Source organism: Microtus oregoni, unplaced genomic scaffold (assembly GCF_018167655.1).
Source record: "Microtus oregoni isolate MIOR12 unplaced genomic scaffold, Mior012 000013F_ref0000133, whole genome shotgun sequence".
NCBI classification, from domain to species: domain Eukaryota; kingdom Metazoa; phylum Chordata; class Mammalia; order Rodentia; family Cricetidae; genus Microtus; species Microtus oregoni.
In genome coordinates, this window is record NW_024543072.1 from 24,942,231 (window position 1) to 24,969,386 (window position 27,156).

The 27,156-nt window shown below is 44.3% G+C and overlaps 1 protein-coding gene across 19 annotated transcripts in view; it reads left to right on the top strand.

The window, feature by feature from the left end:
* Window positions 1-27,156, top strand: part of Cadps (calcium dependent secretion activator) — a 437,227-nt gene that overhangs the window by 82,990 nt on the left and 327,081 nt on the right. For all 19 annotated transcript variants that reach the window (XM_041663140.1, XM_041663146.1, XM_041663141.1 and 16 more), the window contains exon 2: window positions 20,779-20,892. In XM_041663140.1, the coding sequence (XP_041519074.1) occupies window positions 20,779-20,892 (114 nt within the window). The remainder of the gene's footprint in view (window positions 1-20,778; window positions 20,893-27,156) is intronic.

A 27,156-nucleotide genomic window follows, 5' to 3' on the forward strand; every position in this document is an offset into this window, starting at 1 on the left:
AAAAGCTCACCCCAGCTCTTTCTCTCTCCTACCCCCAACTGCTGCCTCCTGTGCCTTCTCTACGGCACCTGCCCTGGTACTTGGTGCTGTGGTAAGCACTGGGACCAGCTTCTCAAGCGAAGGATGGAGTACTTACTCCTAAGGTAGTGCACCTCATACATGAATCCCCATGGAACCCATTTAGAGATATAGTGAAAATGCGGGCTGGACCAAATGCTCTAGCAATCCCGTGTTTCCAGTACCCAGGTCACAAAAGCACCACCAGGCTATGGACTGTGCTTTGCCAACTAAGCCACCCAATCCTGGAGTCTTAAGCCCCACGTGACTATTCAGACTGAAGCAAAATGATAGAAAAATCCAGTTCTTCCAGTGCACTAACCACATTCTGAGTACTTGGCAGCTACCTGCCATTTTTGTCCATCACCTTGGAGCACACAGTCGAAGAGTGTGTTTATCCTTGCAGAACGTCCCACTGGAATGTACTGCAATAGAATATATACTTAGAAGGAAAGCAGAATCTGTTTAAACATCCCCAAATTCATTCAGTCTTATCGTATTGGCCCCCAAATTATCTCTACTCTCATCAGCTCTCATTAGCTCCCTGTGTACACCCATCCATACCCTGGATACACTAATCCTTGGGGAACTGCAATCTTGCACTAAGAATGCTATTAAATTCAGTTGCACTTTTTTACTTAGAGGGAATCAATTTAAGGCGGAAAAAAGCACACAGTATGTTGGTCAGGATTGTGATTAAAAAAACACAATAACTTCATTGGAAATGTTTTAATTACCTTCCAAAAATACCTGCCAACCTTGAACTCTGGCTCCTTTCATTCATAAGTAAGTGTGACTCCCCCCCCCCATGTTTTCATGAAGGCCTTAGGGTCCAGAGGCTGTGGTCACTGACAGTAGAGTGACCATGGCCTCCCATTTTCATATGGATAAAAGAATTTAAGCTTCTAATTAAAAATGAAAGCGAAAAGGGAGATGACTTTTACACTTAATAGTTGGAGCCGTTCCTTCACACATAGTGGACCCACTCCCTGCCCATCCCCCGATTTGACTGTCCATGCTGGATGCAGCAGAAGTCACTGACATGTCAGACCTCTGCTTCCATTCTTGCAGCATTGCAGGGATCTCCAGACACTCATTATATTCCAAAGGAAATGCACATGGATGCTTCAGACTCAGCGCAAGTTGTCTGCCTGGGAACAAATAGGTCTGTAACATGGGAAAAGGCATTTGCTTTTGTGTCTGTGGTAATCACTCATTATAGGTTTTTAGAAAATAGAAGCCAAAGGATACAGTTTCAATCACCTCCAACATACTTACTGAGACACTGCTGTGTGTTTAGCAATTGCATAGCCTTCTTTATTTATTTTTCTGTATATGATTTATAAAAATAGATGGTATTCTTCTGCAAAATCACTGACATTTTCCTGGATCCTTTAACAAAATTCAAAATCATTTCTAGTGGCAGAAGTAATAATCCATTGTATGGTAATTTCAAAATGAAGACATTTGAATAGCAATTGTTCAGCCTTTTATTGCAAACAGCTCTGAATATAAAGAAAAAAGTGATAAAATTTCCATATAATAAATTTCTAAGGTGGAACACTCACAATGTTTTACAAGATTTTTCAGCATTTTGAAGCAAATTTTCAATCTTATCTACAAAGGCCTTGTGTTCTGTATTCATAAGGACAGTATAAAAAAAATCTGACATCCTGTAAACATTAACTCTGGCTGCTTTACCCAAAACTCCAGCCACAGAGACGGATTACTGCCGAACACCTACTAGGCCTCCCATGGAAGGGAACGTGGCAGGAGGGGTTCTGCCTGCTCTCATGTAGGCAAACGCTGCTTGGCTGTAGTAGGAAGCCACTTGTTCGTTCCGGATGCCCAGACCACAAAATAATCACTCAGAAACTATAATATTTAGTCACTGTTTGCCCAATCACTTAAGCATAACTATTAGCTAGCTCTTATATCTTTGGTTAACCCTTTTCTATTATTTTATATTTTACCACGAGGCTCATGGTCTACCAGCAAAGTTCCAGCTAGTAGCTGGCATCTTTGCTCTCTGGCATCTTCATGGCATCTCTGTGACTCTGCCTACTTTCTCTCTCTCTCTCTCTCTCTCTCTCTCTCTCTCTCTCTCTCCCTTTCTCTCTCCCTCTCTCTCTCTCTCTCTCTCTCTCTCATATATTTATTCATTAACCAATAAAAACAACACATTTACAGAAGGACCTCCCACACCACCCTCACCTCCCAGGGTATTTGTAAAACTCCTTCCTTGCTGTCAACTGATGCTGAATCTACCTAGAGTCATACACCCACGGGAGAAATGAGCCTTCCAAAATACTAAATCTATGAAAAAATACAATGGCTTCCCTTATATAATACATGTTTTAGGCAATGTCATGAATTTTGACAACTACTATCTTTAACAGCCATTCTATTATGAGTTTTATCTCATATAGGATTTTATATAATGGTGTAATGTATTTAGTTTTCCAGATCTGGAACCTTACTTTGACACAAGTGTTTGATATTCATCTAGCATGTCATCAAGATGAGTAGTAGTAGTAGTTGTTGTTGTTGTTGTTTTTCATAATACTCCATTTTCCCTAAATGATTTGTCCATTACCAGTGATGGACTCGGGGTATTTCCACTGTGGATCTATTAGCACATCATGATCTGAAAAGAAACTGGCTTTAGATTACATCTTAGAGATAGTCTCTTTTGGGTGCATGACTTTGAGAAAAATCCTCTGTCTCCCTAAATCATAGTTTTCTCTCTCATGATAGCGATGACTGTTTCTCAGGGTTGTCAAAAAAAGCCCTTCAGATAATTTGTATGTAGCTCTTGGCACCAATCCGAGCTCAAATGCCCACTGATGCTAGAGCTGAACAACAGAAGTGATTGGGATGGCTATGTGCACAGCTTATGTGCACAGCCTCTGCTGCTTCTGCTTCACGGACCCAGCATTCTCCAAAGTCGGAGAGATAAGTACGTTCAATTTTGCTGGGCTTGGCACTCAGGCAAATCTTTCAACCGACTTTATGGAATTCATTTTCCACTCAGACAGAATGAGACCCAGGTTTCATAGCAAATGCATCTGGCATGCTGGAGACCCATCAAAAATGCTGGCATTCGGCCTCTGGCAATTCCCACATCACAGTGTCAGGTTGTGTCTGGAAGATCACGGGGGGGCTGCTGCTGACCACAGCTATCTCCATGACAGCCATGCTGGAGCTTGCAGTACACACGTGCAATCTGGGGTCATCTGCATTTACACGTGTGATGGCATCCTCATGTCAACCGTGAGCACAGCTGCTCTTCTCCCCAGAAGATGGATTTATTTAGGTATCTGCAAAAAGCAGGATCTGCAAAGAAGTGAACAAGGACAAGGACCAGTTCCATCTGACACACAGACTTCTGCTTCGCCCTTCACTATCTCCTCAATAAACTTTTAGAATCCCATCACTTTGTTCTCAACAGAAGCCAGGGAGAAGGTTCTGGCTATGCAGTTTACAATCATATTCACATTAGATCTCCAAATCTGCTGCCTACTTATAGTCTTCTTAAGGCTCCTGAAGCATGCCCCAAGCTACTAGACCTTTGTCTTGGAAGTTTATTGGAGTTTATTTTCAAAATCCACTTGGAAAAGTACCCGAGTGAGAACCTGCTTTCTTTACCTAAGGAGGGATTTATTTTTGCCTGTGTTCATTAGCTCTCTGATTGAGCACACAATGAACTGCGGAACAACAAATTGTACAAAGATATCATCTCGTTGAAAGGCATAAGCCATGTTGTCTTTTAGGTCTACAGGAAGCCTCTAACAATAAGCCAAGTCATGGAATTGCAAACAAAACACTGACTACATATGAAATGGTTTTGTGAACCTTAAAATGTGACTGCGTGGGTCCCCAGGTTATTGTGGTAGGTCCTGAAGATACATAGATGAGAGGCTAAGGTTGTATTGAAGTAGACATTGGGAATTGAGTAGGTGTCCCTGAGTCATTGACTTCCTTGGTAGCCCCACAAGAAAGTCTGTTTACCTGAAATTCTTGACTTATTTATTGATAGAAGGAAGCAGGATTTCATTTTTGCAGGCAGAAGCTCAGGGGGTAAGAAGGGCATGCATGAAGTTCTTTCTGGCTTGTTCTTAGAGACTCAGAATTGTGCATTTTATAGGCAAACTGAAACTGAGTGAGACACTCTGTTTCTTGCCCTTCCCTGATGTTAAATTTGACTGTGTGCAGTACACACCAGTGCCCCTCAAAATGAGCCCAGGAGGACACTGACCTAGCTGAGCAGACATGCGTAAATAAAGATACCAAGTTTGTGAATCTTTTACACAACTGCCAGGTTCTGTTAAAGATACACTGAAAATTGCTTGGTTTTTGTTATTTAGTGCAGAAATGCGTAATAGCAACCAGATAGCTTGTTCTCAGGTTGTTGACATGAAGGACTGTGATTGTTGTTGGTAACAAGGACTGTGGCTGTTTTTGATAACAAGGACTGTGACTGTTCTTGATAACAAAAACTGTACTATTGGTAACAAGCAATGTACTGTTGTTGATAACAAGGACTGTGGATGTTGTTGGTACCAAGGACTGTGACTGTTGTTGATAACAAGGGCTGGGGCTGTTGTTGATAACATGGGCTGTAATTTTTGTTGGTAACAAGGACTGTGATTGTTGTTGATAACAAGGAGTAGGTATTTTAATGGCTGGCTGAACATTTTAGTATATTTCCCAAGAGCCAAGGAAACAAATACAGCTCCATAGAGTATTTCACTAGCAACCACAAGATTCAAGAGGAAGATACTATTGACAACATTTTATAGACAGAAAACCAGAGAAGCCAAGTTCTTCTCCAAAGTCCCAGACTCAGTAAACAAGGGATCCACAAGTCAAAATACAGGCTGATTTCAAAACAAAGAACCTTAGTCACTACGATTTATATGATTCCTAAGTCCCTAAAACTTTTATCAAGATAACTATATATGTGTGTGTGTGTGTGTGTGTGTGTATGAATACATATATGGTTATAGTGCATGTGTGTGTGTGTGTGTGTGTGTGTGTAGGACACATGTGTTCAGGTACCCATGTAGGCCAGAAGAGGGTGTCGTATCCCCCGGAATATAGATGGTTGTAAGCCACCTTGTGGATTCTGGGTCCTCTGAAAGGGTAGGTCTTAGTTGGGTTTTTATTGTTGTTTTTACAAAAAACGTGTTGGAGAGGAAAGGCTTCATTTCACCTTTTAGTTTCCAGTCTGTGATGTTGGAAAGTTGAGAGAGAAGCTGCAGCAGAGGCCATGGAGGAAGCTTCTCATGGCTTGCTCCTCTTGGCTGCTCCTTGTGGCTTGCTCAGCCTGCTTTCTTATACTACTCAGGACTACCTAGCCAGGGCAGCGTGCACATTGAGCTGGGCCCTCCCACTTAAGTCATTAGCTAAGAAAATGCCCCCACAGACTTGTCTATAGGCAATCTGATAGAGGCATTTCCTCAGCTGAGATTCCTCTCCACACATAACTCCAACTTGTGTCAAGTTAACAAACAATAACAACAAACCAAAAATAAAGCAAAAAATCAACCATGAAAGGCATGTAGTGTTCTTAAAAACTGCCCCATCTCTCCATCCCCTAAAATGAAGTTTTAAAAACCTCTGAAAACTTATTTTAGAGATTTACAGATCATCTGTAATATTTTAAAGAGATTTTTGTAGTCTCAACAAACTCTTTATGTCTAAGACATCTCCCGGTCTTGGAAACTGAGACTTCAAGCCATTGTTAACTAATGTCTGAAGACGTGGTCTGTCAAAATGAATTCAGACACTTAGATCAGACACTTCCCCCATGGTTATGCAATGTGCAGGGCTGGCTTCCTGAAAGCCTCCAAGTGTCTGCTGAGTGAGAGTTGAAATGCTGACGTCTTTGTGTTTAACTTCTTGTCAACCAACCTCCATGAGCAGGGCTGGTGAGGAGGCTGGCGAATCTTTAATGAGCAGAGACCTCACTGTTATGAATTGGGTTAATGCCATGATTTGTTGAGAAAGCTGCTTTGGTATCATCAACAACACGATCGTTCTGTGGACCAGTGTCTGGGCTCAGTTGATAATGTGTCTGCCTTGTCTGAGTTTGACTCCCAGAGCCTACATAAAAATAACAGGCATGGTGACCCAGGTGTTTAATCTCAGAGCCTGGGAGGCAGAGACAAGATGGTTGAGTTTCACTGTCCTTCCAGTCCAACCTGCTTGATAAGTGCTAGGTCAAGAAGATACCCTGCCTCAGAAGAGGTGGCTGGCCTTCCTGAGGATAGCCCCCAGGTTAACCTCCAGCCTACACATACATTCACACAAATTTGTCTGTGGTTGCACATATACATAGGAGTGGGTGATGGAGAGAATGACGGATAAGACAGAGAACCAAACTTGGGTGAGTAGGGAGATGGCAAGGATCTGGGAGAAAATGAAGGAGGGTAGAAACGTGGCCAAATATATTGCTTGAAGAACTTTTTTTTTTTCAATTAAAAAATGACAGATAGAAAAAGTAAGACTTGGCACGGCGGTGGTGGCGCACGCCTTTAATCCCAGCACTCGGGAGGCAGAGGCAGGCGGATCTCTGTGAGTTTGAGACCAGCCTGGTCTACAGAGCTAGTTCCAGGACAGGCTCCAAAGCTACAGAGAAACCCTGTCTCAAGAAACTAAAAAAGGAAAAAGAAAAGGAAAGGGAAAAGAAAAGAAAAAGTAAGACTCAAGGCACCTAGCATTCAAAAGGTAATTTCCCAATGACTTCCGTTACAGACATATGGTGTTGAGTGAGTGAATGCAGTGGGGACATTCATCTGTTATCTCTGAAGCTGACCACCCATGTTCCCAGCCTTAGCTCCATGTACAATTACTCCTTGAATCAGGTCACATGTTACCTTTAAAAAAAATCTGAGCCGGGCGGTGGTGGCACATGCCTTTAATCCCAGCACTCGGGAGGCAGAGGCAGGTGGATCTCGGGGAGTTCGAGGCCAGCCTGGTCTACAAGAGCTAGCTCCAGGACAGGCACCAAAGCTACAGAGAAACCCTGTCTCAAAAAAAAACTGTTTTTGAATTATGAAAATAGCTGGCCTGCATCCATGTCAGTGGTCAGTATAAGAGAGCTATGTGTCCATCAGCCAACATGCCTTGTGCTCTGTCCGTCTTAGCATACCTGTGTGCCCTTCTCTAGTGCTACCCTAAATAGCTAAATCTCAGAAATAGCCACATTACATCCATATGCATTTTAAATACTTAAATTTATTTAATTATTCATCATGTGCACGTGTGTGTGTGTGTGTGTTTGTGTGTGTGTGTGTGTGTGTGTGCACTCACATGGGAAAACATGAACACACATGCATAGGCCAGAGTATGCATGTCCTTATTAGGACAATGATTCTCTCATTCCACCTTGTGGGGCCCAGGGATCAAATGTACATTATCATGGATTGGCAAGTGAAGTGTCTTTTCCCACTGAGCCGTCTTAACCTACTCTCAAAGAATTTCTGAATAGAAGAACCTGATTTTCAAACACAAGGCAGGATAGCATCATCGCATCTGAAAAGGTAGTGCCTTCTCGTATCATACATCCTGTCGATTTCCCACGTATATTTTCTGATTAATTCACTAAAAACTAAAACAATTACTTCCCAAATAGGGTGTGTGTATTGAAATGTATTAACGTGACTCTCTGGATTTTAGGAATACTGAGGGGGGTAGAGTCTTATGCAGTTCAGGCTCTCCTCAAAATCGCTGTGCAACTGAGTTTACCTTTGAAGATCTGATTCTTCTGCAGTGTTTGAGTTCTGAGACTTACAAGGGTGCCCAGCACAGCTGGTTTGTGTCGTCCTGGGATGGAACCCAGGGTTTGGTCCACGCTCCACACGCTCTCATCCTTCAATGTATCGATGATGGATTCAGCTTCCTCTGCTCCTGCTTTCTGCTTGCTGTTGGATGTTTAGGGAGCTGAAGATCCCGTCTCTCATCGTGAGAATTTCCAAGTCTGATTTTGCTGCTTCTGCTATCTTGGCATTGTCTAATGTGGTAGTGGTACTCCCTAGAAATCAACATCGTCACATTAACCCTTGGTTCTTAGGAGGACCGCCCCACAGGCAGCGTCTGTGTTGTGCCAACCATCAGCAGCCATTCCCTTTCTGTCTTTGACAGACATGGATAACCGTCCACTACAATTGCCTACATTCATTTTGTTAGGTGTTGTACCTGGGTGAAAGTCTACTCTTCTTTTTGGCATGGGTTAGCTAGAGGAAATTTAAAAAGATAAAGGTTTTTCTTGTCAGTTATTTATAACATAAATCCAGACTAAAAAGTCTGTTCCTTTATCTCCTTTCAAAGTGATCATGTATGTTTTGTTTCATTTGACATAATATCATAACATGTATTCTATGTAGTGTCCTGTGACGTCTCAAACTATCTATGGCCAGTGGCAGCCCCCCTTCTAACTGGCATCTGAATTCCTTTAGCGAGGTCCTAGAAACCGAAAGTTTCCCTAACGTCTGCTGAGGGAAGAACCATCATTATACTTCATGCTCCCTGTTTCAGCCAAGAACCCTGGCTTTTTGTTGGTTTGGGATTTTGAGATAGAGTCTCACTATATAGATTTGGCTGTCCTAAAACTCATTCTGTAGACCAGGCTGGCCTCGAACTCATGGTGATCTACCTGACTTTGCCTCCCAAGTGCTGGGATTAAAGGCGTGTGCCACCATGCCTGACTCCTCCGATTCAGGGGAGTGTGTGTGGTATTCAAAGATTATAGTTTCAAGAGCATATTACTTTTAATTTTTGGTTTACTGTGTTTTTTAAGTTTATGTATTTTTCCCTCCCTCTCCCCTCTTTTCTCTCGAGTTTTATTAATTGGCTGTAGAAACTGTGCCGATCTAAAGTTCAGATCAAAGTTTGCTTAGTGTGAGATGATTAAAAACGAGGATCTCTCTGCTTACCATCACTCCGTAAATGTAGTGTTAGGAAAAATAACAACTTCTAGAGCTTGGATCCACAGGAGGAATGGGGTATTTCTTGCGGGGTGGAGGAATTAGGCCTCAAAGTGTCTAGTTAAGATAGAAACTAGTGCTGGTCTGAGTCAGGGTGAGCCGGAGGTACAGGCTTTCTGATTGTCCTCCCCGGGTCTCGCAGACTGAGCACATATCACTCTTGTACAAGAATGACATTTGTCCGTTTTCTTCCCGGAAAGATGGAACTATAGCGAAGAAATAGAAGATGCTGTTGGGGTCTTCCACTGATCCTGCTCCTCTCCATTTCATCTAGACTAGCTGACCTGTGACCTCACAGGATCCTCCTGTCTCTTCCACTTAAAGCGCTAATATTACAGGTATACATGTTTATTCCAGCGCGGCATCCAAATGCAGATCTTAGGATTGTGGATAAGTTCTGAAGTTCCGTGTTACCCTCTTGTGTTTCTTTCCTGTCTCTCACTTTTGAAAATCCTCTCCCCTTTCCAGATCCCTCCAGCCAGGGCTTCGGAATTATGCCTCTCCCTTCATGCGAAAGTCTGACTCTCCGATCTGAAGAGCTGAAGAGAAGGCAGTCGAGGGTTGGGCAGAAGGCATACGTTAGGAAAGAATGACGAGGAAAGGATTTGGCAATTAGAAAATCTTCCCAATGCTGGAGGGTCTCAGCCAGATGATAGTCATAGGCATCAAACGGAATGGATTTTAGAGAAGAGCATTCAGGTTCCACTCTGGTCTCATGCTGTTCTATAGAATCAAAGACACACGGCTCTATTCGGAAGTCTTGAAGAACCAAAGCACGGCAGGTGTAGACCCTAGCATCCCGAGGCTTTGGGTCCTGGTTTCCATGGGGGCATCACAGACCTTTACGGCCATCAGCTGCCTCAGCCATCCTGGGTGTGGCCTGGCTCACTGGAGAAACTGACTTTCCAGCTGTCGTGTCCTGCTAGCAGAATTTACTAAGTATCTCTATATTTTCATAGCATCTTGCCACTGCTCAGTTCATTCAGCCAGTATGGCTTACAGTAGCTGCCGATTTTGTGAATCAAAACGCTTGTAAAGTGTCTAAGTGGGGCAAAAGCTCAGTGCAGTAGCAACCTGTAGCATTCATGAGGTACACACACACACACACACACACACACACACACACACAAAGAGAGACACAGAGAGAGAGAGAGAGAGAGAGAGAGAGAGAGAGAGAGAGAGAGAGAGATTCTAAACTTGTTCAGACCTGATTTCCTACCCCAAGACTTTCACAACCAGCAGATCTGTGATGGGGTACAGTCATCCATGCTTTCTACAAAGGGGATTCTGATGTAATACAGATACTGATTAACATTAAGGAGTACTTAGACTTCATATGAATGATCCCTATTCTAGGAACCCTTTGCAGAAAATCAACACTGTAGAAAATGGGACTGCCTTCCTCAATCAGACTCTACCTTAGTTTTTTTCTTAAAGATAGAGTGCCTCAGTGACCAGATTACCACTTTGGCTAACTGATGGGTGAGCAAGCTCCAGGAATTCTCTTTCCTGCCTCCGGGGTGCTGTGGTACCCAGTGTTTTGAACCATACAGAGTTCTTTAAGTGGGTGCGGGTGAGTGAACTCAGATCCTTGTAAATATATGGCAAATACTTTGTTCACTGAGATATTATCTTCTCAGCCAGAACTTCCTATTTTAAGAGAAATTTTAGTTTTATAGAAACATTGAGCAAAAATTATAGTCTTACCATGTACAGAGTACCTACTCATAGACCCAACACAATTTTTTCTATTACCACAATCTTTCATTGGTATGGTAAATCTGTTTATTATTAGTTGATGGGCCACAATCCACTCACTATTTTTAGCTAAAGTCCATATGTTTCATTAGGACTTTTCATTGCATTTCCACGTTTAATACTTTCCAATTTCACGGTACTTTCAAACTTCATCCCCAGTTAATCTCTCTGCCTTTCTGAACCTCGAGTGGCGTAGAAAGATTAAAGTAGTCAAGATCTCCGTGGAACTCCGAATACCTAGCAGCCCACAGAGTGGCTGGCAATCAGTTGTGCCTTTGTTGCTGCTCATGATTGACAGGACAAGGTTCTTATCAAAATCAATTTCAGTGAAGCCCACGGTCACCGTTTGTGGGACGTTGCCTTGAAAAATCTTGTGTAGCCTATACACAGTCTGTATTCTGGGTTTTCCACCCTATTCTCTGAAAATAATTGCTGCTGATAAGTTCTCTATTCAACTCCCCAGGCCCTAGATCTCCTTGCTGATTAGCAATCTCATCTGTTGTTGGGCTGTAGTTTCTAACCTGGTCTCCAGCCACAGGGAACTGTCTTTTATCTCATCTCCAGTTCTCATGGATTTCCTTGGCAACAGCTTTTTTGTGTGTGCTCCCTCCAAGATCTGTCCCTGGAAACTGGAAAAAGATGGACCCTCCAAAACAAATCCCCACCTTTTCTCATGTATTTCTTCATGCATGTTGCACTCCTGTCCCCACACGCCATTCTCATGCCTTCTCCATCTCCCCTCCATTCTTCCTCCTCTCCCTGCTGTCCCTGTCTCTACAGCCTGAGATTCTGCTCTCACCCTCTCCTCAAATGCCACAGCTTCCGTGACACACTGTTCTAGTTGCACACTGATCCCCGGGGCTCTTAAACTATGTCCCTCTCATGCACAGAGTATGTGAATAGCTTCTCGGTGCACTAAACATTAAACCTTCACTTTGGCATGCAAGCAAGGCCTGTGCCACAGTCCCTTCCCTGCCAACTGTGTCCTTCTGCCCTGTCCCCCTCGATCATGTCCTCCCCTCTCCTCCTGACGGTCATGCAGCATTCGGGTTGTTCAGGTCATCATCAGGGGTCTATTAAATAGAGTCCACACCCACAGGGATCACCAAGGTAATTCTGCTAATGTTGATGAGAGTCGTCTGGCTTTTCCCCTCAAGTACGCTGCTCTCGATGATGCAAAAAGAGGTAGTGGAAATCTACTGCTGCCTTTAGCACCACAAGGGCAGTGAATGAATGATTTCTATGGCTGCATGGAGAAAAGGATTCCATGAACAGGGCAACTTTTCAGCGACGAGTGTGTGCACAGCAGCATGGGTTGGTGTGGTGCCCTTGGTGGGGCTGAGGCAGCAGCAGCTTCTTCATTTGGATAAATCATATACTGTGAGCCGGGCGGTGGTGGCGCACGCCTTTAATCCCAGCACTCGGGAGGCAGAGGCAGGTGGATCTCTGTGAGTTCGAGGCCAGCCTGGTCTACAAGAGCTAGTTCCAGGACAGGCTCCAAAACCACAGAGAAACCCTGTCTCGAAAAACCAAAAAAAAAAAAAAAATCATATACTGTGAACATATCCCCCCACACTCCATGCCCACTCATCTCTCCCTTACTTCTCCAAAGAGTCTCACTAGTCCATGTCAGGCTTATTAGGTCACATTAGATTTGATAGAGAGAAATATACAGAAATTACTCTATGTTTATATATAACATCTGCATTTCACTATAAGAATATTTTGTCTTTATGAATCTATTTTAGTTCACTTAACATGGTGATCTTCAGTCCTATCCACTTTCCTGCAAAATGGCATAGTTCCATGCTTTATAGTTGAACAAAGTTCCATTGTATTTTATACAACCACATTATCAGTTTATCAGATGACCACTAAGCTGGGTCCACAACTTGGAGTCTGTGACAGTGCTGCAGAGACACAGATGTGCAGCTGTCTGTGTTCTATGTGACCATGCTGCAGTGACACAGATGTGCAGCTGTCTGTGTGCTATGTGACCATGCTGCAGAGACACAGATGTGCAGCTGTCTGTGTTCTATGTGACCATGCTGCAGAGACACAGATGTGCAGCTGTCTGTGTTCTATGTGACCATGCTACAGAGACACAGGTGCAGCTGTCTGTGTTCTATGTGCCCATGCTGCAGAGACACAGGCGCAGCTGTCTGTGTGCTATGTGACCATGCTGCAGAGACACAGGCACAGCTGTCTGTGTTCTATGTGACCATGCTGCAGAGACACAGGCGCAGCTGTCTGTGTGCTATGTGAGCATGCTTCAGAGACACAGGCGCAGCTGTCTGTGTTCTATGTGAGCAGGCTGCAGAGACACAGGCGCAGCTGTCTGTGTTCTATGTGACCATGCTGCAGAGACACAGGTGTGCAACTGTCTGTGTTCTATGTGACCATGCTGCAGAGACACAGGCGCAGCTGTCTGTGTTCTATGTGACCATGCTGCAGAGACACAGGCACAGCTGTCTGTGTTCTATGTGACCATGCTGCAGAGACACAGGTGCAGCTGTCTGTGTTCTATGTGAGCATGCTGCAGAGACACAGATGCAGCTGTCTGTGTGCTATGTGCCTTGGTGGAGACTTCTGCACAAGCTAAATACATGGTCCACTATGTTAGGAGGCTGTTGGTGAATGACTTGTGCGGACCTATTTGTCTGTTTAGAGTTGACGGCCATGGTCAGCTCCCCTAGGCCAATCATTTCAGTTGATTTGTGCAAGGTCATCTTCTGGAATCAGTCTGCCTACCAGGTCTGTTAACTTTTACCCAGACAGAAACTCTGTCCCACCCACGGATTCTTAGACTAGCTGTTTTTAAACCTTTCTTTTTATTTATTCTGTGTGTCTTTTGTATCATGTGTCTTGATCCCATTCATTTCCCCTTAGTCACATCTGCCTCTGGTCCTGGAATCCTTCCCTTACCCCAAACAAAATTTAACAATTGAAAATTAAACAAAATTTAAGAGAAAAAGATCAGAATAGAAAAAATTTAAAATCTCGCCATGGAAGCTGCAGTGTGCCTCAGTGAGTCGAGTTGTAAACCCCGTTGTCCATATATCTTTATCTGCAAGCATCCATTGCAAAGAAACTTGTTTCTACTACTCTATCAATGCTAGGCCCTCACTGGGATTCTTTGTTATCCAGTTGCTGCCCTGTGTTGTGGAGGTCCTGCAGCTTTGGGTCCACCGGTCAGGTCCCTTCACACGCTCCATCAGGTTGTAGATGGGGTGGATGGTAGGGACAGACCAAGGCATAGCCTGGGGTCTGGGCCATGGCCACTGATGGGTTGGTCAGTCCTCCAGTTCTTTCCTGTCCTCACCACCAGGGGGAGCACTATAGCATTGACCCAGCTAATTCACCTTTGGCAGCGATGAGTGAACCACAAGGCCGCAGACTAGCTGTTTTTATGAGTGCCTAAGATTTTCATTTTCACTGGACGTTAGAAAGTCAAGTGAACATATGATCTTTGGCCTGAGAGCTAAGCTTGTGCCTTAGTCTCCAGAACCTAGTATAGATGAAGCATTCAATAAGTTAAATATATTCACTCAACAAACAGTTGTTGGAAGCTAATTATGTCCCAGGTGCTAAGCACAGCAGTATAGGTGGATGGGTTGTTATTCTTATGAAACGTGTTTTTCTTAGGGGTAGATCATGATCAAATACAGAAGTCTCAATGCCTGTCCGTCAGGACCTAGAGGGATGGCGGTAGAGTCAGGCACTGGAGCACTACTCAACAATGATAGTGAACAAGCTATTGCTACTCCCAACCCCATGGATAGACCTGCTGTGTGTGACTATGGCAGCAATACAGAGAAGCTGGCAAAAACAATCCGTGATTATAGGAGTCGAGCTGCTGGTCATCTCTGGGGAGTGTTATGATAAAAGAGAAAAGGGAAGAGGGGAGGGTGACTCAACAGGAAAAGCCACCTGCTGTCAAAGCGACAGCCCAAGTTCCACGCACACAGACCCATCTGGTAGCAGGAGAGAACTGACTCCCACAGGCCACTTTCTAACCAACACATGCACCCCGGGAAACATGTGCCCACATAAGAACACACGTGTGCACACACGCACAATCAGCAAAGCAAAGCAAAATAACATGGTTTCAGAAAGAAAAGGGAGGTCCTATTGGATTACAGAGAAAGAAGTGAAGACTAATTCTTCAGAAATGGAATAAAATAAAAGCGCTGTTAGGAGAGAGAGCTCATGACAAGAGGCCGGCTGCGATCCAGTCTTGAGGTGTGAGAGCAATTATCCGGGCTTTTATCAGAGACGTGATAGGACCTTAAAGGGAAAGAGAGGCTTCCCTTTAAAAACCCAGAGAGGAGTTCATTAAGTACTAGTGAGAGAGAGAGAGAGAGAGAGAGAGAGAGAGAGAGAGAGAGCTGTTGTGGGCAACAGGATAAGAATTGAAAGGAAAAGAAGGAAGGGAAGAAATTCGGGGTGGTAGGGCAATCACATTTACAAGTTTTCTCCAGGCTCAGGAAGCCTGACCAGTGTAGGTAGCAGAGATAAAAGGGAAAAAATTGCTGACAAGTCCCTCCTCCATCAGTAGGAGGTAGAGACCAGAATCACCAGGGAGGCATGACCTGATGTCTGACCCAGAGAGGGGCAGCCAGGATGCCTGTGAGACAACAGAGGGCTGGCTGTGACTTTGGAGCTTGCAGGAGTCCTCAGATCTGGGCACTCGCTCTTTCACCTCTGCCTGAGAGTTGGTTATGTTGGAAAGTTAATTTTGTCAGAATGTGTGTATCCTTATGCAAGTGGTGGCGCACCCTTAATCCCAGCACTTGGGAGGCAGAGGCAAGCAGATCTCTGTGAGTTCATGGCCAGCCTGATTTACAGAGTGAGTTCTAGGACAGGCTCCAAAGCTACACAGAGAAACCCTTCTTGAAAAAACAAAAACAACCCCAAAAACAAACAAACAAAAATGTGTGTATCCTCTTTTTCTGATGTGTTTTTGTATATGTGCATGTTATGATCCATTCAAACAAATTTATGTTTGATAATATGAATATTGACAATGATGAAGGATCAAAGGAAATTCACAGGACCCGTTTGATGTGATGTGCTATGGAAATTGGCCTGAGGACACGAGCTAGACATTTGGTCAGAGAAGATCCTCTTAGAGGCATAGGTGGAGCTGGAGCCCAGGGAGTGGCTATAGGAAAAACCAGAAAGATGACCCCACCAGGGAACAGCCAAGACAAAGGTTTCAGGCAACAAAGGCTTGGAGACACCTGAACATCAGCAAGGCAGCAGCCTGCTGTGACAGGGCAGAATGGGGACTAGGAAGAACAGAGGTGTGGCCTCAGCTAGGACCTTGGACAGATTTCATTGCTGTCTTCCCTACTTCACTTGCCTGATTGTGGCAGGTACTGGGCTAAATCCCTATTCCCCTTTAATCTTGTGAATAATCCTGGGGCACAGGTCTTATATAATGCCTACATTTTTACCTGAGGATCCACAGCTTAGGAAATGCAGCTTTCCCAAACCTGGAAGTAAGTGGGCATGCCAAAATATGAACATGTGTCCGTTTGACACTAAGTATGTGGTCTGAACTCCAACCCATACCCTTGCCTCAGATTGCAATACCACGTGTGACTCCTCCCAAGTCCCGAGAAGATAGAGAAACTCAACTCACAGGCCTCTGGGAAAGAAGACATGGTCTGAGTTTGGTAGACACATGTAATTTCTCAGTCTGACCCTGTCAGGGAAATGCTTTGTGCAGTCAGAATGGTAAGAATTCATCCAGATCAGCTAGCACAGGCTGAATACACCTCCCATGTCAGACTTTGCACTGAGTTTCTCACTGCAGCCTTATGCAATCAGCTTTGGCTCCACCACACAGAAGCCAACACTGAAAGAAACAAAGGCTCCTCTTTGCCCAATGAGACGAAGCTAGAGAGCCTGCAGATGAAGTGCTCTGGAGTCAGGAAATGGATGATGGGAAGGAAGCAATAGGAGACTTCAGGTTTTGCTACAAGAACTACGCTTGTTTCCCTGTGGCCGTGAGCTCAATGTGACCAGAGAAGTGTGGGCTGCTTTGTGCAGCTTTGTGGTGTTTGTTCTCTGAAAGGAACTGAGGTTAGTGCTCTTAAAGGTTTTTCGAAACCAGAATTGGGCCCATGACACCAGTGACTTCCAGAGGCCAATTGCCAGAGTCAGGAATTGAATCTTAAATGTAATCTGTAGTCATCAAACCACACAGGGAAGGGAAGCAAAGGCGACTTAGCTTTGTTCCTCTGGCCAACGGCCATCTGTATCCCTGAGACTTACGTTATTGAGGCTTTTCTTCCTTTCTCGCACTCTATACACCAGGATAGTGAGTCTCGACTTTGGATTACATCTAGAGCAAAGATTAGCTCAGAGCAAATAAACAGTTAACAGCATAGACATGATTGGCTACTTATAATGTGTACGTCCAAAAGCACGCACACCTGTCCCCTTCTTGCTTTTTCTTTTGGGACTTTATAATCTATATTTTCTGTCCTCTGAATCCTAGAACATAATTTGGTCTAACTCCTTATGCCTTTCCTTTGCCATATAGATGCCAGGTCCTTAAGAATATGCCTTTGATACCTTTGGATAACCCAGTGCTTTGGCTGGCGAGTAAGATCAAGGAGTGACTGTTTTGCTGACTAGTGAACTCATAGGTTCGGGAGGAGCTCTGGGTACATACTGGGTTCTTTGTAAATGTCTGTATATAAATGAGCTTCATGCCTGTTTATTGGGAGTTCAGATAGTGGATATGGCTTTAGTCAGCAAATCAATCTTGATCCCTCAGATGACGTGGGCTCCTGCTTTGTTTTAATTACTTAAGCACTAAAGACACAGAGCTAGGAATGACCTGATTTGGAAGGGATCTTAAAGATAAAGTTTGTGAACTGGTCTGGTTTGTCTGGAGTGGCTAGGAATTCTGACTTGAATGAGCTCTACCTAACCTGCTTTGGAGCAGTCCAAGCTAGAATGCCATCTTGTGAGATGGTCCCCTGCTACTGCACAGAGCATTTCAGTGTCAGGGCCATACAAAGTCACTCTGCAATATTCCTGGGTCTGAGCAGGACAGCGTAAGTGAAGATGTGAGTCCTTCTGCGTTCTAAGATTGTACCATTCAACACGGTAGCCCCCACCGCCCGCCATGACTCGACTGGAATGTCTTAGAAGAGGAAGCAGTGGTCTATTTCTAAGACATAGCATTACACAAAGGAAATATCTCATCAAAACTTCCTGCCATGATTACTGGTTAAAGTGATTTGGGGACATATTGGTTAAAAATAGCATTTTAAAAACCTTTTCAATGGTTTTAAACTTGAGATTACAAGTGTGGCTGATGTGGAGTGTTGGCTCTCCCGGAGCATAGCAAGGATGAACCTCAGGGCTGGGGAGATGGCTCAGTCTGTAAAATGTCTGCTATGCTAATGTGAGGACGACCATGATCCCAGCCCATGCACAGGTGCCTTTCTGTGATCCCAGCACCCATGGACAGGTGCATATCTGTGATTTCAGTTCCATGTACAAATAGACACCCGTGGTCCCAGCCCCATGACAGGTACATACTTATAATCCCAGCACAGAAGAGTCTATATGTATGTAGATGTGCGTGTGCGTGTGCGTGTGCGTGTGTGTGTGTGTGTGTGTATCTTGACCAATCGGCCTAGCCTGTTCTGCAAGCCTCTAATCCCAGTGAGAGACCCTGCTTCAAAAACCATGGTGGCTGGCTTCTGAAGAGCTATACCCAAGGTTGACCTATGGCCTCCTCATATCTGTACACATATGAACAAGCATACATACATACATACATACATACATACACCATGCACAAGAAACTTTTTAGAAAAGCATGATCTTATCAAGCTTAAATCTTTTCATAGCCCCTTTCCTCCATAGTCCATCAGCTCTTCCAAACTTACCAACTTTCATCAGAGCTCCCCAGATGCCAGTTATAAGCATTCTGAAAAACTCCTTGTGTTGTTTCTTAAGTAGAAAAACTCAGTTGAGGTTTCAACCTCCTGGAGCTTTCAACTTTGTCTTCTGCTTGTATTCAACCTAGCGGTAAAGGCATCTGAAATCCGTAGAGAAACTCAACACTTCTTTAACGAACAGACAGCATCGTGCTTGTTGTTTGCAACCCGCTTAGAGTATACTCCTGCTGTAAAATGGGTTAAATCTAAGTGGCAAAGACATCACCTGACGCGAAGAGCATTTTTGTGATAGGAACACCCGTTCTCCATGCTGTTTAAGAATACAGCATCTGGGCTGTAGAGGCAGTTCTGTGCAAGAATGCTTGCCTCGTGTGCAAGAAGAAGATGAAGTCATGAGAAGCATGGACCTTATCACTAGCACTGCACACACACACACACACACACACACACACTACATTAGCAGTAGTTGCTCTGTCACCTTATTGGGCAATGTGCCTTAATTTGCAAAACAGGATTCATGTTACTGAAGAGCCGTAACCTCCTGAGTCAGTGAGCAGTTAAAATGCTCACTGTATGCCAAAGGAGAAAATGGATAGTGAGATCAAATGCATTTATTTAAGGCCAGCCTCATTTTTGAGAAGCTTCATCTCTCTGGTCAACCCAGAATGTCAGTGGCTTTTCCACAATGCCATGGGGGTCAGACGTCATGGTGCTACTGGAATGTTCTTTTTTTTGTTAGAACAGTGGTCCTCAGAAGCATCTTGTCTTTGTTTTTAAGTAACTTTGTAGAAGTATTTCCATTTCCAGAAGTCAGGAACTTGGACTTTGAGTATTTATTAGCTTCACATAATGTCAGCAGAAGCTAAGCTGTTTCAAGGCTACCCACAGATAGCATCTGTCCTGCACTTTATTTGTTCAGTTAAATCAACATTAATTGATTGCTTGTCACATGTAAGACGCCAGTGTGGTCCCGGGGAAACTGTAAAGAAAAGGATGGCAAAATGAATCTAACAGATTTAATCATAACCGCAAGTTATAAAGACAAATGTTTGCCTTTGAGTCACGTGTGAGGAAGTCTTAGCTGGGGTTTCGAGTGCTTGTTATAACCAGTGCTGATCATGTTTGAAGGAAGGAAGGAGGAATGGAATGCTCAGAAGATTAGGAAGATACAGCAAGGATCTTGCAGAACTGTTTTCTTTAGAAACAAAGATGACTGGGGTTGGGAGGGTGGGGACTTGCGCACAACCTACAGCCCAAATATGCCACCTTGCTCCTTGCACGCCAGTGCTACTGTTTAATGTTCAGGGATATGCCCACACCACCAGGTGTTCCAGAGCCTTGGCAGGATACTGACTGAAAGGTATTCAGAGCCCTAAAGCGCCTGCCGGCATGGTGGAGTGTCCATTACACACAGTCAAGTGTCTGTTATACATGGTGACTGTCCGCTAGGCAACCATCCAATAGCCGGCTCTTCTCTAATGTTATAAATAAACAAATAAACAAGGCTGCTTGTTGGTGTGGTGGTATTTGCTGACTTCTGCAGTATAAATAGTCCCGTGTGGCTGATAACACCAGCCAGTGATGTATCCCAAAATGTGAATCTGGGAAGAGATGTGACCCAGTTCTCCACTGTTTCTGTCTTACACGCGCTGTGCCTATAAATAACCATGGGCCCAGATCAAAGGAAGGGATGGAAAAATAGCAAATTCTGAATATAACCAAGCATCATTCCCTAGGAAATGCTCCAAAAGCCAATGCTTTTTGAAAAGTTAGGAATATATATATATATATATATATATATATATATATATATACCTGCTTGATAGCACTTGCTGGTTTCTGTGGTATAAACAGTCCCACGTGGTTTGAAAGCCATGGATTTAACTGTGGCTTGTATTATTTTTAGTGCTGACTGTGTTCTATGGTTCGGGAAGTTTGCTCACTTATCAGGCGGACTCCCATTCTGATGGGTGGTCCTCTTTGCTGTAAAGTAGCCATGTTCCTGTTTACATGACGCCTTCAAGTTTCTCTTTCTCTCTCTGCAGATCAGCAAGCAACAGCTGCAGACTGTCAAGGACCGGTTCCAGGCTTTTCTCAATGGGGAGACCCAGATTGTGGCCGACGAAGCCTTCATGAATGCCGTCCAGAGCTACTATGAGGTAAGTGCAGCCTGCGGGAGGCACAGGCAAGGCTGCTCAGGTGCTAGCCTGGGCTACTGAGCTGAGAAATCTAGAAGGCATAAGACCTTGGGTGATGCAGAGGGATCAGGAGTCAGCTGACAAAGGACAGCAGAGTTTTGCTGTAGGGAGTGATGGAAATGCAAGCCGCTCTTGGGAGCTGAGCTGACGACTCAGTAGGCAGAGACACACAGGTCTGAAGACTTATAAGGAACCCCTGGCTCCCCATAAAATCTGGGTTCAGCGTTGTAGGCTCACAATCCCAGTGTTGGGGGATAGAGACAGGAAGATTCCTGGGGTCCACTGGTATCTTAGTCAGTATTCTACTGGGAAGAGGCACCATGACCACGGCAACCCCTATAGAAGAAAGCTTTTTGATAGGGGCTCGCTTACACTTTCAAAGGTTTAGCCCATTATCACTGCGGTGCGAAGTGTGATGACACACAGGGAGACATTGTGTTTGAGCTGTAGCTGTGAGTTCTGCATCTGACATCAGGACTCACAGGTGGCAAAAAGAGAGCCTGTGTTTAGAATGGGCTGCTTGAAACCTTAAAACCCGTCCCCAGTGAAACACTTTCTCCAACAAGGCCACACCTCTGAATCCTTTCAAGTGATGCCACTCCCTGGTGGCCAAATATTCAAATCTGTGAGCCTAGAGGGCCATTCTCATTCAAACTACCACAGCTGGACAACCCACCTAACTCTTAAAGCCTTAGGATCTCTTCTGCAAGAGACGCTTTAGCCACCACATACACGACACACATATGCACACCTACACAGACATATATATATCAAAGCTATCATTTCTCATGCTGATTTTTACAACACGCAATGTGCCAAGTGTTGTCCTAGAACACTTTTATAGTTAGTTATCAATAACATTTTCCGTTTTATTGATGGATTGAGACTTGGAGAGGGCAAATCCACTACTCTAGGCCACATAGCCATGAATATGTTGAAGCTGGGACTTTGAGTCTAAGCCTTAGACCATTTCCAGTGTAAGGCAGTGAAGCATGATTAATAAAAACTCAGAGAGAGATCCGAAAAGCCAGTCAGTCAGTCACTTGCTCTTACCTCTACCTCAGTCCAAAATGGTGATCCTGCTTCCAGGAATCTCAGAATGGGACTGTGTCTGAGAGCTGTCTCCTCTTGTCTCGTGTTCCTCTCTAGTTCTGGGATTAAAGGCGTGCACCGCCTGGTTTCTATGGCAACTAGTGAGGCTACTAAGATTAAAGGTGTGTATCAGCACGGCCTGGCCTATAAGGCTGACCAGTGGGGCTGTTTTATTCTCCCGATCCCCTGACAAGCTTTATTTATTAAAATACAGTTGAAATACCACACAAGGCAGCATCTTCCAGGGTTCATCAGGATACTTCCCTCCTTCCTCCTGCTGGACTGATGGTAGGGTCTCTTCTGGGGGCTCAGACACTTTCCAGAATCCTTACCTCACAGGAAACCCTATGAGAGAGAGAGTGTGTCTTGAATACACGACTCAGGTCCCTTTACCATGGGACCTCTGGGGGTTTTCTCAGCATACTGGACTTTCAGTTCCGTGAGAGGCTGTAACTTTTATAAGCATTCTTCCTCCAAGCATATTCTGCCTATCATGTGGGCATCACCAAGGATATGGCATGATGTACCCTCCCATGGGCATTATTTTCCTGATGTATAAGTCTTCCACTGTGACTACTTAGTCATCACCAAGCATTTTGCTTTGTAGAGTGGTCTGTCAGCGGGGACCATGTAAAAGTGATCTTCATTTGTAATCCTATGTCCAAGGTGGCTTATTTGCTGTCAGAATAGATGGCATTCCTTGCCGGAGGCCAACTCCAACAGGTCAGAGACCCTGGAGCTATGTGGAGTTGGCAGCTAGTAAACACTTATCGGAGGGAAGCCAAGCTGAATTCTATCTTTTTTTCCTCTTAAGCCTTCTATATCACCTAAGACAAAAATCTCTACCTAAACAGAAAATCACCTCACAGCCATGAGTTAGTTTCCAAAACCAAATGAAAATCTTTATGCAGGAAGAAATCACATTATGATCACAAGTTGCAGGTTTTCCTTAGAAGCCCACAAGTAGTTAAACGTTTTCCTTTGTGTTGTTTCTCCCACCACAACCGCTTCACTCCAAAGCAATGGTTCTTTTATTGCTGATTAACAGACTTTTAAGCAAGCCAAGTCTGTTTCAGCCAGTCCCTTTGCACTGGCACACAAAGCTCTTTGCTGTTACAGAGTACCAGATTTCTATCCGATTTCTACACTGCAAAACCTTAAGCAAGTGATCTAGTAAACCACCTTCTTTTCTTTCTTTCTCACACCCAATAGGGTCATTTAATTTCTTTTCATGGCTTTGTTTTTTCAAGGTACACACTGAAACCCATGTTTGATTCTTTAAGCTCCATGATCAAGGAATTCGGGTGTAACAGTGAGCTCGGGCCCTTTGTTCTGTCCCACCCAGCTAGCCTACATCCGAAATAATCATACAGAAACTGTATTCATTTAAACACTGCCTGAGCCATTAGCTCTAACTTCTTATTGGCTAACTCTTACATATTAGTTTAACCCATCTCCATTAATGTATATCACCATGTGACTATGGCTTACTGGCAAGAGTCTAACCAGTGTCTGTCTCAGGCAGGAGAACCATGGCATCTGCCACACTGTCCTTTTTCCCAGCATACAGTTCTGTCTACTCCACCTACCTAAGTGCTGCCCTATCAAAAGGCCAAGGCAGTTTCTTTATTCAGCCAATGAAAACAACACATAAACAGAAGAACCTCCTACACCACTCAGACCTAACCTTGGGTGTGGGGCTATAACCTCTCTCTGGTCAACAGCCTGCTTTTCCACAGGCAGAATTCATGGGTCTATAATGCAGGAAGCATCCTTTTATATTTGTTAGTTTCCACAGAGGCAACCGTCTGCATCTGCTGCAGAAGCGGGAACATTATCGCCTGTTGCCAGGTGCCTTCTCACCTTCAACTATGGGGCATGTGCCCTGTTAAAAGTGCCTGCCAGGCACAGTTCACTCTCTTGCCTCTTGCTCCTCCTTTGCCTCTCTTGACTCCTCTTTACTCTTTTGCTTCCCTTGTCTTTCTTGTTTATTGCCTCTTGCCTCTTCTCTGTTCTGTCTGTCTGTCTGTCTCTGTCATGTCCCCACTCCGAGACCCCTTTCACTCTTTCTCTCACTCCCTTCTTCAGTAAACCTCTCGCACTAACTCAGTTGTGCACAGTATGTTCACTTATTGGCATGCCTTGGCAGGGCCCACTCAAAGGTACCCACTTCGCTTTGCTTATTATTTTATTTTTATTGTGACAGTTCTCTTTTTCCATCCTTGGCAAATCCCATGTCCCTAAGCACCATTACTCTATAGAAACCATCTTCATTATGATCTGTAAGTACCTTGCCCAGTGAGGGGTGGGATTTTCCCAGGAAATAGTCACATTATACCAGGTACAGTGGGGTTCTTATACATAATCATCACCCTGTGACAAACATGGCAGGAACTCGCTAGCAGCAAGCAGGAAAAGGGACAGCAGAGGCAAGGGGCATTCTGGAGACAACGTTCCCCTCCACCTGGGACTTTGCCTCTCTGGGCTGCAGTCATCCTCACTGGGCTATCCCAGGAGCTGAACTTTATAAGCTGCACTGCGGACTGCAGCTCCTCTAACAGGACCACCGCCAAACCCTGAGAAACTAATTCATAAACATTCGTAGTTTGGGGGCAGCAAGCCATCATTAATGCGCAAGAATCATGACAAACTGTGAAATAAACATAAAGAAATTTAACACAATCTTTTCCTTAGGGGGCTGTTTCCTATATGTTCTCTACACTTCTTCCCCTCCTCCCTTCCTTCTACTCTGAAGTTAGGTTACTGCTAAGTGCATGCAGCTAGCCCACCAATTCCCATTTATGTACTTTCAATATAATTGACACCTTGGTGCAGGACCTGGGACGGCATGACCCTCTCCCTCCCACTTCGAGAATCTTCCACCTGTCATGGAGAGAGTGGCTCAAGTTGGTAGTGAGCTCTTGAGAGCCACATGCTGGTCGTTGGCTTGCTTCAGCATTCACTAGTAAGTTTAGAACCATATATCATTTGATGCACCGTGCTATTAATGGGGTTTCTGTATGGGGCTAGTCTAGAAGTTGAGGTCACTTTTATGTACCTCCTTTCTTCTAAATGTTACGAGCAACACCTACTATTGCCAGTGATCGACCATCTTGAAGCTTTCTTTGAAATGGTACAAGTCTTTAGTTGTAGAAATGAGATTTGGTACCTCAGCCAGGATGGCTTTGGATAGCTTGAATGTATCTAACAAAATATTTTGTGTAGATGGTTCCTAGAAATGGAAATGATCCCTGTTTTCCCCAGATTCTTGCAGACAGTGAGAAAGTAATGAGAGAAGGCAGCCCCTCCTCATGTTTATGTTCATCAACTGGAGTTTATAAATCTGTATACTATACATCTTAATTAGGATGCTCATTTGACTAATGATGCAAATTAAAAGAAAGTGCCATTTCTATTAATTAAATTTGAAGATTAATCATCAGCAGCATGCTAATGAGACTTTGGAAGTTACAATATCTATGGCTATTGGTTATTTTCCTTGATAGTGGCTAGTTTGAAAAAAGCTCCTTATGGGTCTGGTAAGAATACAGGGATGGAGTATGCTTGAATCCTTCCTATTAGGATTTGAGTAGCACAGGAAAGAGTGTAGGGATTAGAGATCTTCATTATCTAGGCTTTACTAGGTCTTAGATTCAAATTTCTGGAAAGTTTAATCCTCTAAAGCGGAGGTGAAAGATCAGGATTAGTACTGTGCCTGCCAGAACTCCCAGGAGATGGGCACATCCCTTCCTCCCTTCCCTTCTCCCCTGGACTGTGGAGAAGCTGGTACCTCTTCCCCACCCTACTCTAAGATCCATGAGACCCCTGCTACCCTTCACTTCTGCCAGAACTTTGTGTTGCAAATGATCTGCAACTAGCTCAAATTGGTTTAATCCCAAAGGGGATTTTTTCTCAAGAAACAAAACTCCAGGGTTAGGGCTAATCTTAGCCATGGTTGTAGGCAGAGATGCCAATAGTGCACATTCTCTTTCCATCCTTTTGCTGACTTTGTCCTGCATTCTCTGCAGGGAGGGGATACTAGGATGTCCGCCCCCCCCCCCTCCCCGGTTTGGTAACCCCAGGGACAGAGGGAACATACACACTTCTTTGCTGAGAAATGCAGCAAAGGTCAGGGACTTTTTCACAGTGGGTGAGGTTGAGCTAATCTGACTAGAAGGTTCAAGACCAGGTTCAGACTCTGGAACCTGAGTTTCGGTTCAGCCTGTCTCAAGCAAAGTGTTGTGGTTCTGCAGGTGGAAAATTGGGGGTTGTCATTGCCATTCTGTCAGTACTGTGTGGCTGTGGTTTCAGCGGAGGAAATCACTCCCAGATAAACCTCTTTTCAACTCCATTCTCATTCTCTACTCTTCCCATCTCCCTGGGCCTTTCTTCTTTCTTTCTCTTCCCTCTCTTCTATTTTCTATCTTTACTCTCTTTCTTCCTCTCTTCCTCCCTCCGTCTCCCTCTCCCCTATGTTTGTAAGTACACACCCATGCATGTGTATGTGCGCACACACACACACACGCACACCCTCCACCCTGCCATACCCTTTCTTCCTATTTCAACCTCCCAATAGCAATGGCGTGACATTTCAAAGAACTCATCCTCAAAGATTCTGAGAGTACGCCGGTAGACAGATCAGTCATCTTTTGTTTGGGATGAATTGTCCACCGACTGCAATAGTAAAGAGACATTGTGGGGAAATGAAAGGGGCTGGGAAACACTGTCTTTTCTCCGCTTATGTGTGCACTCAGCTCACTCTGAAGCCGAACCAGTCATCGTTAGATGTAAGGGGAAGTGGGCACAGGCGGAGCCCAAGCTTTCCAGTGGCGGTGCAGAACACACGGATTCATTGTGTACTTTCTAGCAGCCCTGACTGCCAGGAAAAATTAAACAGGCTGCCAATTAATCCTTAAATCTCTTGAATTATGGTGATAAGGTCTGAGGGCTGCAGTGGAATCTCTCAGGTGTAATCCAGTCCTTGCATCCGTTTCACATCCCCACGGTCCTCGGTTCAGCCTAGAAGCCACTATCAAGATGCCCAAAAGTTTAGATAAAGGCCTCATAAGTTTGAACCTCAATTTGTTCATCTTCAAAAGTGCTCCTCGGTGAGTATGTGTCTGAGTGTGTGTT